At 44.2% G+C, this 17,315-nt stretch overlaps 1 protein-coding gene across 7 annotated transcripts in view; it reads left to right on the plus strand.

The window, feature by feature from the left end:
- The window catches only part of nrf1 (nuclear respiratory factor 1), a 75,561-nt gene extending 58,564 nt beyond the window's left edge, over positions 1-16,997 (plus strand). For 5 of the 7 annotated variants that reach the window (XM_072471131.1, XM_072471135.1, XM_072471134.1 and 2 more), the window contains 2 exons: positions 3,696-3,818; positions 13,687-16,997. In XM_072471131.1, coding sequence (XP_072327232.1) covers positions 3,696-3,818; positions 13,687-13,859 — 296 coding nt within the window. In that variant the 3' untranslated portion in view covers positions 13,860-16,997. The remainder of the gene's footprint in view (positions 1-3,695; positions 3,819-13,686) is intronic. The other 2 variants (XM_072471136.1, XM_072471137.1) reach the window with 1 other exon arrangement.
- The last annotated feature ends 318 nt before the right edge of the window (positions 16,998-17,315 follow it).

Raw genomic sequence — 17,315 nt, forward strand, 5'->3', positions numbered from 1 at the left:
TGTTGTGTCAGAAAGCATTTTGATGTGTGTATAAACCTGTGGGTTCCCTATACACCTACAGGAACTCACCCGAGGAGTTCGCAAAATGCCAGCTGCTGTTCCACAACCAAATGTGTTGTTCCGAGCTTCCAGGGCCCCAGTTCCCGTAACAGCCTCCCCGAACAGGTGCCGGAATGTGGGGACTAGGGGCTTTTCACAGTAACTTCATTTGAAGCCTACTTGTGACAATAAGCGATTTTCATTTCATTTTCATATAGTTGGGGGAAGGGAAGAAATCTTGTGTAATTCCTGGAGGGAACTACTTGTGTAGTTTTGTTTCGATCGGACTAAGGACCTCTTGATTTCTCTCTCCTACTCTGCCCTGAAGGAAAATACTCCAGTGTCTAAGTTGCCATTCTTCACAAGTGACCATGAGCAGCGAGACTACCATCAACTTATTTGTTATCGGAGAAAGCAGAGCTGAGCCAGGTTGTGGCTGAGCCCTCAGTCCATGTTCAACGGTGCTCAGTGGAGAGTGGGTGAATCATAGAAGTTTACAGCATGGAAACAGGCCCTTCGGCCCAACCAGTCCATGCCGCCCAGTTTTTACCATTAAGCTAGTCCCAGTTGCCCGCACTTGGCCCATAACCCTCTATACCCATGTAACTATCTAAATGTTTTTTAAAAGACACAATTGTACCCGCCTCTACTACTACCTCTGGCAGCCCATTCCAGACACTCACTACCCTCTGAGTGAAGAAATTGCCCCTCTGGGCCCTTCTGAATCTCTCCCCTCTCACCTTAAACCTATGCCCTCTAGTTTCAGACTCCCCTACCTTTGGGAAAAGATGTTGACTATCTACCTTATCTATGCCCCTCATTATTTTATAGACCTCTATAAGATCACCCCTAAGCCTCCTACGCTCCAAGGAAAAAAGTCCCAGTCTATCCAGCCTCTCCTTATAACTCAAACCATCAAGTCCCGGCAACATCCTAGTAAATCTTTTCTGCACTCTTTCCAGTTTAATAATATCCTTCCTATAATAGGGTGACCAGAACTGCACACAGTATTCCAAGTGTGGCCGTACCAATGTCTTGTACAACTTCAACAAGACGTCCCAACTCCTGTATTCAATGTTCTGACCAATGAAACCAAGCATGCCGAATGCCTTCTTCACCACCCTGTCCACCTGCGACTCCACCTTCAAGGAGCTATGAACCTGTACTCCTAGATCTCTTTGTTCTATAACTCTCCCCAATGCCATACCATTAACTGAGTAGGTCCTGGCCTGATTCGATCTGCCAAAATGCATCACCTCACATTTATCTAAATTAAACTCCATCTGCCATTCATCGGCCCACTGGCCTAATTGATCAAGATCCCGTTGCAATCCTAGATAACCTTCTGGTGCTGGTGTGGTTTGATTTTTAGCCCAGTGTGACATTGTGTTTACCTGTAACATCTCTATTCAACAAACTCAGGACAAAAACTTGGGATCTTCCTGGTTTGTATGGCTCAGTACCACAGCATGTGATTCACCTACCCACTGAAAAAGCAAAGGGTGGATATCTTTTCCCTGCCCCTATTCTTGAAGAGTCCCTGCCATGTAGGTACTTAATCCATCCATCAGGCAGTTTGGCTTTAGAGGCTATCCTCGCCCATCATTCGAAGAGGCATGTGCTTTGGAGGGATGCTGATGTCAGCTAACTCAAAACTGCATCAAACCTGGTATCTATTGATTGACCTGTACAACGTGGCATTGTTCTGGGTACTGCCTTTAGTCACTAGCGCGATCAGGGTTCCAAAAGAGAGAGCTCCTAATTTTTCATTTTCTGTATCTCTCAAAACAGTCTCCTTTCTGCAGTGCATGCACATGAATGTATGTGTGCTTGAGCATGCTTTTATGTATGTGATATCTGCTTCTATTCTCTTCTGTGCTGTTAACCTCCGCTATGGACTATTGAGTTGTTTTTTTTTTCTTTGGAGTTGAAATTCTTTAACTGCAAACAGTTACCAGAGTTTCAAGCAAAGAAACAAAGCCATTCTAGATTGTTCCATGAGTTGATGCAACTATACGTTCAGGTCCTGACTCAGTGTCAGCCACATCTCACATGACATTGTGTTGATGTCACTTAGACTGTGATACAGCTCACTCCGGGTGTGATTTTTTTTTTTTAGTTGATGCATTTGTCCTTTGAGCAGCCGAGGAATTGTAGCTCTGATTTCAGTTCCAGCGCCAATTTTGTTGGAATTTGATCTCTGGCCTCTTCAGTGAGCTGAAATACTTATAGATGTGTAGTATAGTGGCAGCGCACACAGGGTTGAACTAGGGAAAAATAGCATTCAAAGCCAAAGGAATTGATGACCAAGGTACTAATAAGCAATTATAACATCAATGTGTGTATGTTGGAGATGGTAATGTGGCAACTTAGTTTAAGGTCTATACTTAGTGTGTACACTATGCAAGTTAAAAATAATTGGAAACATTGAGCCAAATGAGATGGCCACACCATGCTTGGATTTTAAAGTCTGTATGTTGTAAGATAACGAGGAAGAAAGACAAAGGGATACGAGGGGCTATAGCTCTTTATGGAACAGATTAAAGACTAGAAGTAGAAAATTTGCTTCTTTCTCTGTCTTCTTGTCCTGCCCTCCACTCCCTTTTCCGAGCTTTGCATAGAAAGCTCACGCTGACCTTAGCAACTCCTGACAGCTTGCCTTGTTCTAAGCAGCTCACGTGACTGCAGTAATCTGCAGCCTGTAATCACCAGCAGAGGAGCAGCAGAACAAATCACCCCTTTGTGTCAACCCTGTCTACACTCGGCTTGAAACCCCCACTCTGGCTTCTCATTTATTTACCCTTTAGCGCAGTGGAATAAAACCAATTGCAACAGTTGACTTTGCTTTTGTTCAAAGCAGATTCCAAAAAGCTCTCTAATGGCTCAGTGAATTTATCTAATATGGAGTTGAGCCAGGAAGGTCCTAGGTTTGATCCCTATCTGTGCTGAGTTACCTACTGTCAATTCAGCAAGATGCTAAGGGTTTTACAGTGAGATCAGTATTCCTCATTTAAGGAGAGGCGACTTGCCAAAGCTTCCACCCCTGCTGACTATCCGATGATAGCAACCCCTCACCCCAACCCACCCACTAAAGAAATATGTGCATTGATATTGGGTCTGGATGACCTCTAACCTTGAATGGCCTGGCCATACTTACCCACTGGGTGGATATGGCCACTTTGGGGAGGTAGGTGCCTCCCCAAAGAACCATCCATCTTCAAATGGAAAGGAGGCAGACCTGGTGAAATGTCAATTTGTTCATTGCGGCAATGGATAAACAAGTGGTGTCTGGCCCTTTGCAGGTATTTTGAGTGTTTCTGCATGGCAATAACAACTTGCATTTATATAGCTCCTTTAAATCAGTAAACGGGCCCACGGGAGCTTTATCAATCAAATTTGAGCTGCATAACGAGATATTAGGACAAGTGACCCAAAGCTTAGTCAGACAGGTAGGTTTTACGGGCCAACTTAAGAGGAGAGGCGGGTAGAGGTTTGAGGAGGGAATTCCGGAGTTTAGTGTTTCGGCAACTGAAGGCACAGCCACCAATGATGGAGCGATGAAAATCGGGGATGCTTGTGCTAGTGGTGCTGGTTTCAGATTGCGTTTGTCAGAGCCATTTCCATCATATTCCCCTCTCGTATTTTGCAATTCACAGTGGCCTTGTACGTTCCTGTAAAGGTTGCCGCTTCCCAGTTGACCGCTGTCTGCCGCATTTCCACTGGCAGCAAACAACAGAAAGCCCCCGGGTGCAACAAACTGGATCGAGAAAACAGTATTGGTAAAGATTCAAACCTGTCATCTTTAGTTTATTTTAAAAATGCTGAATATAAGAGGGCCCAGTCTGCATGGTATCACCCAGATCAGAAGGTGCATCATGTGGGGAAGTGCCAACATTGAGGAAGGGGAAGAGTCTGAATATTGGTGTGTAAGTGTCCAGAATGGGTCATAGCACTCCCACAAAGGTTTTGAGAAATTGCAGGGCTATGGAGAAAGAGCAGGAGATCAGATAAATTGGAGCTGGCACAGACGCAGTGGACCGAATGGTTTACTTTTGTGCTGTAAGGTTGTGCGATTCTAAATCAGACCGTTGACTACTTGACCCACTAGGAGAGCATTCTAGCAACTTCAGTTGCTTCGAATTCTCATGGCCTAGTGAGTAAAGGCGTCAACCAGTGGCGCACTCAACATTCGACGAGTTAATTGATCAGTCAGGACAATGCTATGGCAATACAGATCATGTCAGCTCCCTGGGGCCCAGGAACATCGGCCAACCCGGAAAGCCGTATTCTCTTTGTATTTGTAGCACAGAAGGAGGCCATTTGACCTATCAAATACTATCCCACTGTTCTGCTCACTGTCTCGCTTTCCATATCCTCGTACCTTCCAGTGCCTGCTGGTAAAGTGTAGGTGTTTAGGGCAGTTAAGATTGGACTTAATTGAGATCACCCCTACGGTCAGGGCTGATACCTGAAGAACTGAGCCCTCAGTTCTTGGCAGCAACTGTGGAACTGTCCTCCAGTTCAAATTTTCAGGAGAGGTGGGGAGACGATCAAGGGAGAGGGGCAGCTCTGAGGAAAAGATCCAACATGCAGTCGCTTTAATGCAGCATGTAGGACTTGTGACAATGTTCCAAATGCATGAAAATTAAAGGAGTGGAGGCTGATTATAAAACAGGCTGATAAAAAAATTGTACCAATTGCATTAGGGCAGATTTTTTTCATCCATCTGTACATCTGAAAATAATTCCAAATGTAGACAAGTGATCAAGAGTAAAAGATTTCCTTATGAAAAAAAACCGACGGCGATTAGCAGAGGAGTAATTATTGTAATCGACTCGTGTGCAGATTGAGGTGCCTGGTAATCTATTGCAGGGCAGCTACTGCTGGCCATAGTTTAAGATATAGGATAATGAGCTTTAGAGCACAGACGGCTGAGAGAGGCCATTTGCCACAATTAGCCCACAGCCTGGTCGCCTTACAGCAATAGGGGCCATGAGCGCTGAATGAGCTAGCCCCTGCATTGTTGTCACTCGGAGTTTAGTAAAGTGTAATGGTGGATGTATGAAATGTATATATATAATTAGCTTTCCCTGCCAAATAATTTGGCAACTTAAGTCCTTTTACTTTTACCAGAAAGCACTCTCAGGAATGACAGTGGGCCCATCGAACACTTCAGGAAGGACACCTACTGTCCTCTTATGGTCTCACCTACAGATGACACCAAACCAACTTGGCTGACTGCTTATTTACACTCTGAAGTGGTCTATCAAACCCCACAATTTATGTCAAATAGCTGCGGCAGTTCAAGAGACAGCCCACTACTACCTTCAGGTGGCATCTAGGGATGATCAATAAATGCTGACCTTTCTGGCAATGCTCACATTCCTGGGATTTTATTGAAATCCCACATCCCTTATATTGATATTCCTTTTGGTCACTTTTAACCCCTGTAAAATCACTTTTAAAGGCTTGTGCACCTCAACCCATGAATCCCTTTTTAAAAAAAATTATTTCTATCCCATGCTTTCCCATTTTTTAAAAAAAAAACAGAATTTCTTAAACCTTTCTCTCTCCACTAAATTTCCATATCAGGACAGCTTTTTCCTGAGTGTCTTTTTTCTTCTCCAAGTTGATGAGGCTTTGTTGGGGGCAGTCCAAGGTTTGTGTTGGAAGAGCTTTACCTCCCTTTAAGAGATTGAGAATTCTTCTAATTTGACTTGAGCTTTAGCTGCGGTTCCTAGAGAAAAATATTAATTCTGTGCATGTGTGTACAATCATCTAAGAGATGTCAGTCTTTGAAAATGACCCCTAACTATAGCTACCTCCCAGTGTCAGCCCTGCAGTCAAATTTAGGGTTGCACTTATTGTCATGGCTTACACATGATGAACAATCCTTCAATTAGATGTAAAGTTCCAACCTCCCCGAATAATGTGCCTGACCACCAACCTCAGAAGAGCACGCCATCTATAGTGGCATATATAGCATATGGACTATATGTGGGTAGGACAGTAGCATAGTGGTTAGCACTGGCTTCACAGCGCCAGGGTCCCAGGTTCGATTCCCACTTGGGTCACTGTCTGTGCGGAGTCTGCATGTTCTCCCCGTGTCACAGAACATAGAAAAATACAGCACAGAACAGGCCCTTCGACCCACGATGTTGTGCCGAACTTTTATCCTAGATTAAGAACAAATTAATCTACACCGCATCATTCTACCGTAATCCATGTACCTATCCAATAGCCGCTTGAAGGTCCCTAATGTTTCCAACTCAACTACTTCCACAGGCCGTGCATTCCATGCCCCACTACTCTCTGGGTAAAGAATCTACCTCTGACACCCCCCCCCCCCCCCCTAACCCACGTGTCTGTGTGGGTTTCCCCCGGGTGCTCCAGTTTCCTCCCACAGTCCAAAGGTGTGCAGGTTAGGTGGATTGGCTATGTTAAATTGTCCTTAGGTTAGATGGGGTTGCTGGGTTACGGGGATAGGGTGGAGGTGGGGCTTTACTTGGGTGCTCTTTCCAAGAGCCGGTGCAGACTCGATGGGCCGAATGGTCTCCTTCTGCACTGTAAATTCTATGATCTATATGTGTGACACTTTTCCATTTCCCAGGTCTATCATTTTGGCTCCACACCCAGTGGGGGTTGTATTCAGCGAATCTCTTGACTAATTTCACGTAAGCCCTTTATAGTCTGTAGACAGTCTGAGCTGAAATTAAACTCAGTCCCAGTGTTGAAAAGCCAGTGTCCATATGTTGAGTGATTCAAGTTTGTTTTTTAATTCTCCTTTTATTTCCCAATAATAACAGCTATTATCTCAAGTTATAGAACCAACTGCAACACCACTACAACAGTGTGTCAGTCCCAGCATACTACTAATTTCAACTCACCTCGCATTACAGCCCATCAAAAGATGGGATTTCTCTGCATTCAGGCCCAAGTCTAGAAGTGCAATTTTAAAGGGATCCAAGAACAGAGAGACCTAGGGGTGCTGTGCACAAATATTTGACGGCAACAGGACAGGTTAAAACAGCAGATAATGAAGCATTTGGGATCCTGGGTTTTATAAACAAGAGGTGCAGTGTTTAAAATAAAAAAAAAGACCAGGGGGTTATGCTAAACCTACACCAAACACTAGTTTGGCCCTGCTGGAATACTCTGTCCAATTCTGGCAGCACATTTTAAGAAGGATGTGATGGCTTTGGAGAGAGTGCAAAAGAGATTTACCAGAATGGTCCCAGGACTGCAGTTACATTGATAGACTGCAGAAATTGGACCATTCTCCTTCGAGCAGAGAAAACTACAAGGAGTTTTGATAGTGCTTAAAAATCATGACCGGTTTAGATAAAGTTAATAAACAGAAACTCTCTTCGATGATCACCCGCTAAGAATATGATTGTCCACCCAAGAAACGCAGCGTCACTGTTCAGTGAGTCATTGCGTGGCCTTTGAGCCTGATCCTAGAGCTGCATCTCGAACTGCACACTTGGCAGGTGTTTCCGGGAGGTGGGATTGGCCCTTTGACTTGAGATCACTAGCATTCCTTTCTCGGACTCCTTTTCCTGGACCTCCTCTTGCCATCGGGTGTCACTTCAATTAGATTCTTCTAAATAGGTCTCTTCTGAATAAGTGTCTCCCAGGTGTTGACGCCTATTGCATTTCCTGAGGTAAGCCTTCAGAGTGTCTTTGAAGAGCTTCCTTTGTCCCTCTCTTGTTTGGGAGCCTTCCTTGAGCTGGGCAAAGAAGATTTGCTTTCCCAGTCGGGACTCTGATATCCGAAGCATGTGGCTGCCGAGCCATATTTACCAATGGCTGAAGGGTTGGTAACCAGAGGGCACAGATTTAGAACATACAGTGCAGAAGGAGGCCATTCGGCCCATCGAGTCTGCACCGACCTACTTAAGCCCTCACTTCCACCCTATCCCTCTAACTCAATAACCCCTCCTAACCTTTTTTTGGGTCACTAAGGGCAATTTATCATGGCCAATCCACCTAACCTGTACGTCTTTGGATTGTGGGAGGAAACTGGAGCACCCGGAGGAAACTCAGGCAGACACGGGGAGAACATGCAGACTCCCGCACAGACAGTGACCCAGCGGGGAATCGAACCTGGTACCCTGGCGCTGTGAAGTCACAGTGCTATCCACTTGTGCTACCATGCTGCCCAATTTAAGGTGATTGATAAAAGACCCAGAAACCACATGAAGAAAAGCTTTCTTGCGCAATGAGTTTTGGAATGCCCTGCCTGACAGGTGGTGGGGACACTAATGTTGGCCTCAACACCTTTGAGCTGTGAAGAGGGGAACTAACTCGGGTTTATTTTGCATCTGATCTGTGACCTACCCGTAATGGTAGTGTTTGATAAGACATTGCTAAGGGGCTTTACTCTACTCTAGGAATGTTCAGTGGTGGGATGTGGAACCATACCCCAGGAATGGTTCAATACCCTTTAGGGAAGGAGGCAAGGGGTGGCTGAGAAAGTCAGTGGGGTAAAGGAAAGGACAAAAGACTTAAATTGACATGGTTTTTCTGGTATTAGACTTGTGATCAACAGTAAGTGATTTATCCTGCTCCCTGCTGTGAGCACAGTACACCAGCAAAGCTTAAATAGAAGCCAAGGTCCAATCCACTTATTTGCAAATCTGATGTCTTACAAGCAGCTTCCTAATGAGGCACAGCGTTCCCAATGGCCTAATTTGCTCTTGATCCAGGCCAGGTACTGATAGCCAATCCAGATGATTGGCTGCCGGAGTTGTTTTTCAAGACTGACGGTCAGCAAGTGAGCCTGGACTCTGCTGAGATGGTGGGTTGGATGTAGCTAAAAAGGGAAGAATCAGCCTGACCTGATTGCTACCATCCAGCGGTTCCCACTGAAAATTACATGTGCATGTGTGCAAGAATAAATATTAGATAAGGACAGGCTGTGATCCACTCGTAATCAAAGAAAACTGTTGCCACCCAATATCTAAACTTTATTGTGTAAAATGTCCACACAATTATCTTGTTTAACCAATGCCTGCTGTCTAAAACACTGTATCCCAGGCAGAATTAGCAACAGCAGGAGAGAAGTGAAGGAAAATCCTCTACTTTCTGATTTCAAATGTCTCCTGTAATACCATGCCCCCCTCCCCCACATCCGTCCAGTGATTAGCCTCAACGACTGTCTTGTTAAGAAGCGGCTAGTGACATCTGTAGAAGCTTTGTTGCTGAGCAATGTTATTGTGTGATTGGGTTTAATAAAAGTACTATGTCCAAGTCAGTCTTGGAATGGAGTAATGAGCTTAAGTCCGTAGCTCATGACGAAAGAGCCAGCAGCCCTTCACTATTCACAGTCACAGCCTGGCATGTTTCCATGCTCCTTGGGCAGTTGGTCTAAACTACTCTTCTCGTAGGGGATGCTAAAACTAGGGGTCAGAAAAATAAGAACTAATTGGGAAATTATGCTTCTTTTTCCACAGAGAGGTTAGAGTGTGGGCGCTGTGCTGCCAGTTGTAGTTGAAGACAATAGCATTGATGCATTTAAGGGGAAGCTAAATAAACGCAAGGGAGAAAGGAATAGAAGATTATGCTGATAGGGTTAAATGAAAAGCTGGGACGATGCTCATGGGGAGGATAAATACTGACATAGGCCGATTGGATCAAATAGCCTCTTTCTGTGCTGTACATTCTCTGCAATTTGTGTAATTTCACTTACCACGGTTGTAATTTGTACATCTAGGTAACCCTCTTGTGGTATTAACTGCTAAAGGTAACTATCCAGCTCACCTTTCACTGTCACCAGCTCGTTCTCAATGTAGGATTACATGGAATGTGTCTGTAAATAACACCTCCGCAATGATTCATCCTTGCTTCCCTTTTAATGATTTTTAAGCATTCAAAGAAACATACAGGGCAGAAGGCAGGCATCCAGTCCACTGTACCAGTGCTGGCTCTTTGAAAGAGTCGTTGTGCTTTGCCTCACATTCCTGCATTTTGTCCGGAGCCCTGTAAGTTCCTCGTCTTCAAATACCTGCTCAACTCCCTTTTTAAATTATTTATGAAATCAGCATCCATCCTTTTCAGATGGGGTGTACCAGATCTCAAATGACTGAGTTGCAGTACTGCTTCCCTCTACATCTTTTACCAATAATTTAAAATCTCTGAACTCTGGTTGTTGAACCACTCACCAGTAGGAATAGTTTTTCTCTATCTCCTCTTTCTTATCAAAACCTCTCATCATCTTGGAAAAAATCTCCATCTCATAGCCTGCTCTAGCGGGCAGCACGGTAGGACAAGTGGATAGCACTGTGGCTTCACAGCGCCAGGGTCCCAGGTTCGATTCCCACTGGGTCACTGGCTGTGCGGAGTCTGCACGTTCTCCCCGTGTCTGCGTGGGTTTCCTCCGGGTGCTCCGGTTTCCTCCCACAGTCCAAAGACGTGCAGGTTGGGTGGATTGGTCATGCTAAATTGCCCTTAGTGTCCAAAAGAAAAGGTGAGGAGGGGTTATTGGGTTACGGGGATAGGGTGGAAGTGAGGGCTTAAGTGGGCCAGTGCAGACTCGATGGGCCGAATGGCCTCCTTCTGCACTGTATGTTCTATGTTCTATTCCAAGAAGCATAATCCTAACTTTTCCAACCTCCACTTACAACTGATATTCCTCATCCCTGGTAAACGTCTTTGATTTTCCACGGGCCTTTATACCTTTCCTGAAGTGTAGTGCCCTGAATTGTCCACAATAAGTTGTTATATAAATCCTTTTCTTATTTTCCTGATTGTCCCATGAAATGTGGGGCCTGTGATCAGCCGAAGATGCAGCCTTTAGAATCTCTGGGAAGCCAGTGGCAGGAGTATCACAGGTTCTTCCGCCCACGTCATGCTATCGGTCGCCTGCAGTTTCATCTCCTCTTCATTTCTTCTGAGAGCTTTGATTTGGTTGTATGATGCAAGGGAGAATGAGGGAGCTTTATATTTTTTGATATAATTTGAAAGCTTGTCAGCCCGTGTCAGGGTGAAGATGTAAAGATTAGCTTAATTAGAGGTTGGTTCTAGACATAGACATGAGTACCAAAGAAAAACCTCCGTCTGTTTACAAATTAATCATCAATTATATAACCAGTAGGATTAGCTCTACTTTGCTAAATCATTCAGATGGCTAAGTCCTTCGAATCTTTCAAAAATTAAAATTTTTAAAACTTGGCACAGTTAAACCCTGCAGACGTGACTCCGTTCCAGAGGGTCAGCTAGCATTAAACGGGGAAAGACTTTTTAAAATGTTGGAATTTTTAAATATCTAAAAAAAGATCCTTGCCAATTTCTTTTGTGTTTGCCGGATAAACACCCCTATGATAATCCAGCGAGTAAAAAGCAAGTTCTGGCTTGAACTTTTAAATCACCATTCACAACCTCCAATCGGCCAGAGTGTTTTATGGCCAATGAAGTACTTTGAGGAGCATGATCCGAGGTCCACTGTTAGCTCCATGCTGGGTGTGAGCTGCTCTGAGCCAGTGGAGTAACGAGGGGTAATAAAAACACAAAATGCTGCATGAACTCAGCAGGTCTGGCAGCATCTATGGAGAGAAACAGAGTTAATGTTTCGAGTCTAACTGACCCGTCTACAGATGCTGCCAGACCTGCTGAGTTTATCCAGCATTTTCTGTTTTTATTTCAGATCTGCAGTATTTTACTTTCATTTGAGTAGCAATGACTGAACTTCCCTGGGTTTGGTGGGTGAATATGAGAAAATCATTGAAAATTCCCGCTTGCTTTAATTTAATAGTATGCTGCTGAAAGGCTGCATGTCTGGGTGGTTAAAAGTAGGACTCTGTTTTGATGCCGCAGTCGTTGAATGCTGTGTTGACACCCACTGTCCAGCATGCAGCATAGCCATTTGGGTGAGGGGGAAGAATATATCTTTGCCTCGTAGTCAGCGAGGTACGGTACAGAACAGTGCATTCTGTATGTTTTATTATCCTCACGCATCTATTCTGCTTCCCTCCTCTCCTTCTGAAGGCTGTTTGTCAGTGTGCAGTTCCACAGCCAACTCCCCTCCAATCCCTCAGTCAACTGCTTATTCGTCATGTTTGAGCTTCAGATTGATTGCCAGCAGACTGCCTGACCTCGGCAACTTATCGCTGCGACACTGCCCTTCCCCAGACTCGCGGTGGAATTGTCATCGGGAGCAGGCTGGCTTCTGCTCTCCCTAACCCAGAGACACTGAGACCAATGGTAGTACCTGGGCTGCATCCACTTAACCCAAAACAGACCAGACTTGGAATTCGCCAACCTGTGATCAAGACCAGTACAGCCAACTCTTCTCAACTGTACCACAAACTAATTTTACATTGAAAGAAGATTTCCTCTGTTTATTGTTAGCGGCAACGGTGCTAATAATTGTCAAAATAAGTTTTATTACAGAAAGGCACCAGAAGAAATCTTTGTTCTGTGTGTTCAGGGTCCACCAGCAATTCCCATCTACAAAAGGTGCAGATCAAGCATGATTAAATTGAATGGTGGAGCAGCCCCCAGGGATGAACAGCCTCACAATGTTCCTAGGTGTATGGGATGGGATGACCAGAGAGATGGTGATCCCCTTAGCCCCTTCCCTTACTCTCTGCCTCTCTCGCATGGAGAAAGCAGGAGACAATGTGCTGAATCAAAATGAATAAACATCAAATAAGGCTGGAGATGAGAAGAATTATTTTCTTCCTCCTTCCCCATAGATAAACGAGTGAATTCGCAGCAAAAGCCAGTAATACTACATAAATTAGTTTGGAAAGTAACTGGATAGCACGCAGTGTGGAAAATATCCCAGGATGCTTCACAGAAAGGAACAAGGCACCATGCAGAAATGGAGGAGTTAGAGGTGACCACGGGCAGTGAGAGAGTTTGCAAAATGGAGGATTTTAGGGAGAACGTTCCAGAACATAGAGCCAAAATGGCTGAAAACTCTGTCATTACAATTAGAGGGAAGAATGCACAGGAGGTCAGAGTAGACGGCTTGGCTTGGAACACAATGCTGGAGGAGAGCAGGTGTGACAAAGTCATATCTAGGTTAAAATGGAGATTAACGGATCGGCTGTTGTGACCAAATTTCGCATGATGGGATGTTCCTTGTCAGATGAGGGTTTGAATCAAGAGCATTTTTGTGAAGGGAAAATCGTAAAGGTTAACGGCCAGTGTGGGAATGAATAAATAATCAGTGTTGCTTGGGTACCTCGTGATTAAGCATGTTGGATAGAACCCATGATTGTGTGGGGTGGGTTGTGAAAAGAGGGGGTCTATTGGGACTGTGTCCTTTTCTCAATTTATCCTTTTCATTCCTATAACTGACTATCCGTCATTATGATGCTGGAGTGTTGTATCCATGACTGAGCAGAATTCCAAATAATATTTACTTTCAGGGTCTACTTTCTTCTGAAGATGAGTGTTTAGTAGGTGGCAGTGTGGTTGGGGGGGGGGGGGGGGGGGGGGGGGAGGTGTGGAGCGCTGGTACTTACTCTCAAAGTAAATGTCTTGGCCAGTCAACTTCAGAACGTATCTCAAAGTTGTTGACCTAATGGAGTTATCTACAGACTGGGCTGCTTTACCTAAAAGGAAATGGTATTGATGTTGGGGGGGTTGGGGGGTCTGCATCATTATCTAGCTGACACTTTCTGTTTCCTTCATTCCCAGGCCTCGTGCAGATCCCAGTCAGTATGTACCAGACCGTCGTCACCAGCCTGGCTCAGGGTAATAGGCCTGTGCAGGTTGCAATGGCCCCTGTCACCACTCGGATGACAGAAATCCAGTCGTCTGGCATAACTGTGGATGGACAAGCGGTGGAGGTGGTGACACTGGAGCACTGAGGAGATCACCGATGAACCAAGCAACTTTTCTGTCCTTCGGAAGTCCGATGTTACAGTTCTGCAATCAGATGTCTAGTGTGTTAACAGGTGGTCATGAAAATAAAAGTACCCTATATGGGTTTATTGTTGGGGAGAGATATGATAGAGGAAGGACTTCTCATCTCTTATATTACCTTCAGAGAGATTTCTAGCTCTTGTATTTACTGTTTTATATTGGAGGGGAAGAAAAATCAAACCTATTTGTATAAGTTTCTCTGTATTTATGCACAAAGTGTTTGTGTCTGTGACTGAAGATGGAGGCCTTGTTTATTAGTGGTCTCAACTGGGATCTTTATCATTGTGGTTCTGGTAGTTTGGATTGGCTGTAGGGGTGGGAGGGTGGGTTGCCTCTGCATTTTCCATCACAATAAAAGTTGGCGCGGAACTGAACCCAAAACTTTTTTAAAGCTGCTGTCTGGTTGGTGTGTAAATTTTGACTTTATTGCTCTTTCACTTATTTAAAACCTTGTGAGTTAAAGCAGAAGAATGTTATGTTCCCAATCGCAGTTGTAATCAACCTCACTGTCTGAGCACAGACGGAAGTGGGCAATGAGCCAGGGCTTCCCCTCTCGGTCTTTGTCCTACATCTCTGTTTGAGCGCATGTGTGTTCGTGTTCAGGTGCATACATGTTGCTATGTGTGGGCAGGACCAGGCGGTGCTTTGAATCGCTCCCTTCTTCTCTCCCAACTGAAGTGAGGTACAAGACGTCAAAAGACACCGGTTTGAATCTTCAAAAGTCGGAGAAGGGATAAAACTGATAGGCATTGAGTGAGTTGGGATATAAAGATGGTTTGTCTCCACCCCCCACACACCAAAGCAAGCTGGGCCAGGGACCTTTTGGGTAAACAGGGAGTTATTTTTAATCATTTTAATTTTTCATGTGTTTTATTCATTTCCTATTAAATCCAGGAGCCGTGGGTGTAAAGCCCAAGTTCCAGCTGTACCTTGATTCAGCTGTAAAAGCTATTACTGTAAACTAGCATTGAGCAGAGCAGTACTTCTTTGATGGGCTTTGGGCGTGGGATTCAGACTGGGATTCCCACAGCGGGCCAGTGAGGGAAGTGGGAATGCAGCCTGGGTCCTGTGAGCTGCTGTAAGGCAGCAATTCCCTCAGTTTGACCTTGTCCACTTGACAAGCAGTCATGAAACATTTTTAGTGAATTTAATTTGTCCTAACTTTAGATCACTTGGGTAATCGTAATGTAACAACAGTAAATTTCATTTACATAGGGTTCTTAATGTAAAATGTCCCAAGGAATAGAAAGTAGGTGCAGTTAAAAAATTACAACGCCTAATGCTCCTGCCCAAATAGAATGCTTTCCCCCATGTACCTATGGTTTGGGGAATTTTAACCACACATGGCAGGTCTCCGTATCATTCAAACCATTGGATTAAATTGTTTTTTTCTACAAAGTTAACCCACATACAAGTGCTATAAGTACTACCATTGTTCAAAAGTTATTTGGAGCCGAAAGATATTTCCCATTTTCCATTAATAGGCTTTAGTTGAAGTGAATAAATTCAAAGACATTCCAGATCCCAGTTTTGTGTTCCAGGCCTTGATCCTGCTGGGGTTCTGAAGTAAAATCTTTCCCTTTGGAGTTTCACTTTCTGGTGTGCTCACAGAAACAAATAAATTAAACTGTTAAGTCAGGCTCATGGACAAGGTTTGAATCAGAGTTAGATAATATTAAAGTTGGGCTTCATTTAGCATTATTCAAAGGAGCTCATCTAAAGAGAGTAAGAGGTGTTAAAATAGTAACTGGGCAAGAGTGCTCTTGCACTCACATCCTGACGAGATGAGACAGAGTCAGTTATATTGCATGTTGTGGAAACTGACACCCATACCCACTCGTACCAAACTAGAGGGTGCATCTAGAGGGCACAGTGATTAATTCGCCTCCAAAGTTATGTATAAGTGAAGAGAGCTTAATAAGGTTAAAATGCTGCAGGACCAAGCACTCCTTAAACTGCTTCAGTATTTCTTGTCAGTGACCTTTCCTGGTCTGATTTTCTCAATCGTATATCTATTGTACACTGCAATGTTGTCACTTGGGTTACTTAATGCTTGGCCCAGCACTTTGTCAAAAAAATTGCACTTAAGCCAATAAGCTTTAATGTTTGTGCCAATATGCTTCTTGTGGGCTACTGATAATTCCTAATTTTCGCCACCAGTATCTGATCTGTGTTTATACAATTTCGAACCCTCTCCAGACAACACCTGAAGGATAGAAAATCCACAGCGGTACTTACTGTGTTTCAGGATAGATGGTGTGGCAGTTCCCCACAACCACCATTAAGCTTCGCTAAAATCCCAGTGATAACACTACATTGTATTTACTCTCTTTTCCCCCCAACCCACCCAGCTCTCCTGTTGCCCTGTTCAATCCTATCCAGCTCACACCCAACACTTGGGCAAGTGGGAGACAGGATTCTGATTCCTCCAACTGACAAGATGAGCAATGGATGGAGCCAAAATGACTCTTGCGACAACCACTATAGTATTAGCTAAATTCCCTTTGTGTGTGTGTGTGTGTGTGTGTGTTGGGAGGGGCAGGGAAAGGTCACGGGAGCCATTTGGTCGCCACGTAAAATGAATGTGATGATTCCAGGTACTGTGAAAATGAATTCTATCCAGCAGGCTAAAATAGATTGGAAATACTTCCTGCTTTGGGCACCTACAGCTTTATATTGGGAGGGGGGGCAGGAGGGTTAAGTTGCCATTGTCCTCCATATTTTGTCTAGTTAGTAAAGTGGACCAAAGGATGCTCCAGATAAGTGATCAGCCTGGTCTAGGGGACACGTTGCAAAGATTGAATCTTCAGATAGATAAGAATACTGTATATATAATAAAAGTTCTTTTAAGTGCTGAAGGTGACTGCAGGTCTTAAAAGTACTGTGGTTTGTTTGCTACCATATTTATTCCCCATGGATACTCTGAAATGTATTTGAATGAAGTAATTTGCATTTTATTTTGTTTTATATGTTGCTTTTACTTTTGTTTGGGAATTGTGATTTGCTACCTAAACACCGCAGGCTTTTTTGGGCATAGCGAGCTCAAGGTGTGTAATAAAGATGTGAATAATCCTGGTAAGGTGGAGGCTGCTGGACTGTGCTTCTTTTATTTCAGCCAAACAATGGCCCTTGTAACTTGAATGCACAGGGAGGGAAGGGGAATTTGTTAAGAGACTTATAGCATCATAACACCGGTATCCAGTCCATGAAGATCACTATTATGACAACAGGGCTTATCCATTGGGTGAGAGGGCAAAATACTTTGTAAGGCATCAGAGAAAGCAATCCATATTCAACAGGTTTACTCACTAACCTGAAAGGACCATAATTGCACTCCGTCTGTCTCTTCCGCGCTCTCTTCATCTGTACTTAACCACCTCTTTCCCCCCCCCCCCCCCCCC

The sequence above is a fragment of the Scyliorhinus torazame genome, chromosome 13 (genome assembly GCF_047496885.1).
Source record: "Scyliorhinus torazame isolate Kashiwa2021f chromosome 13, sScyTor2.1, whole genome shotgun sequence".
Taxonomy (NCBI): Eukaryota; Metazoa; Chordata; class Chondrichthyes; order Carcharhiniformes; family Scyliorhinidae; genus Scyliorhinus; species Scyliorhinus torazame.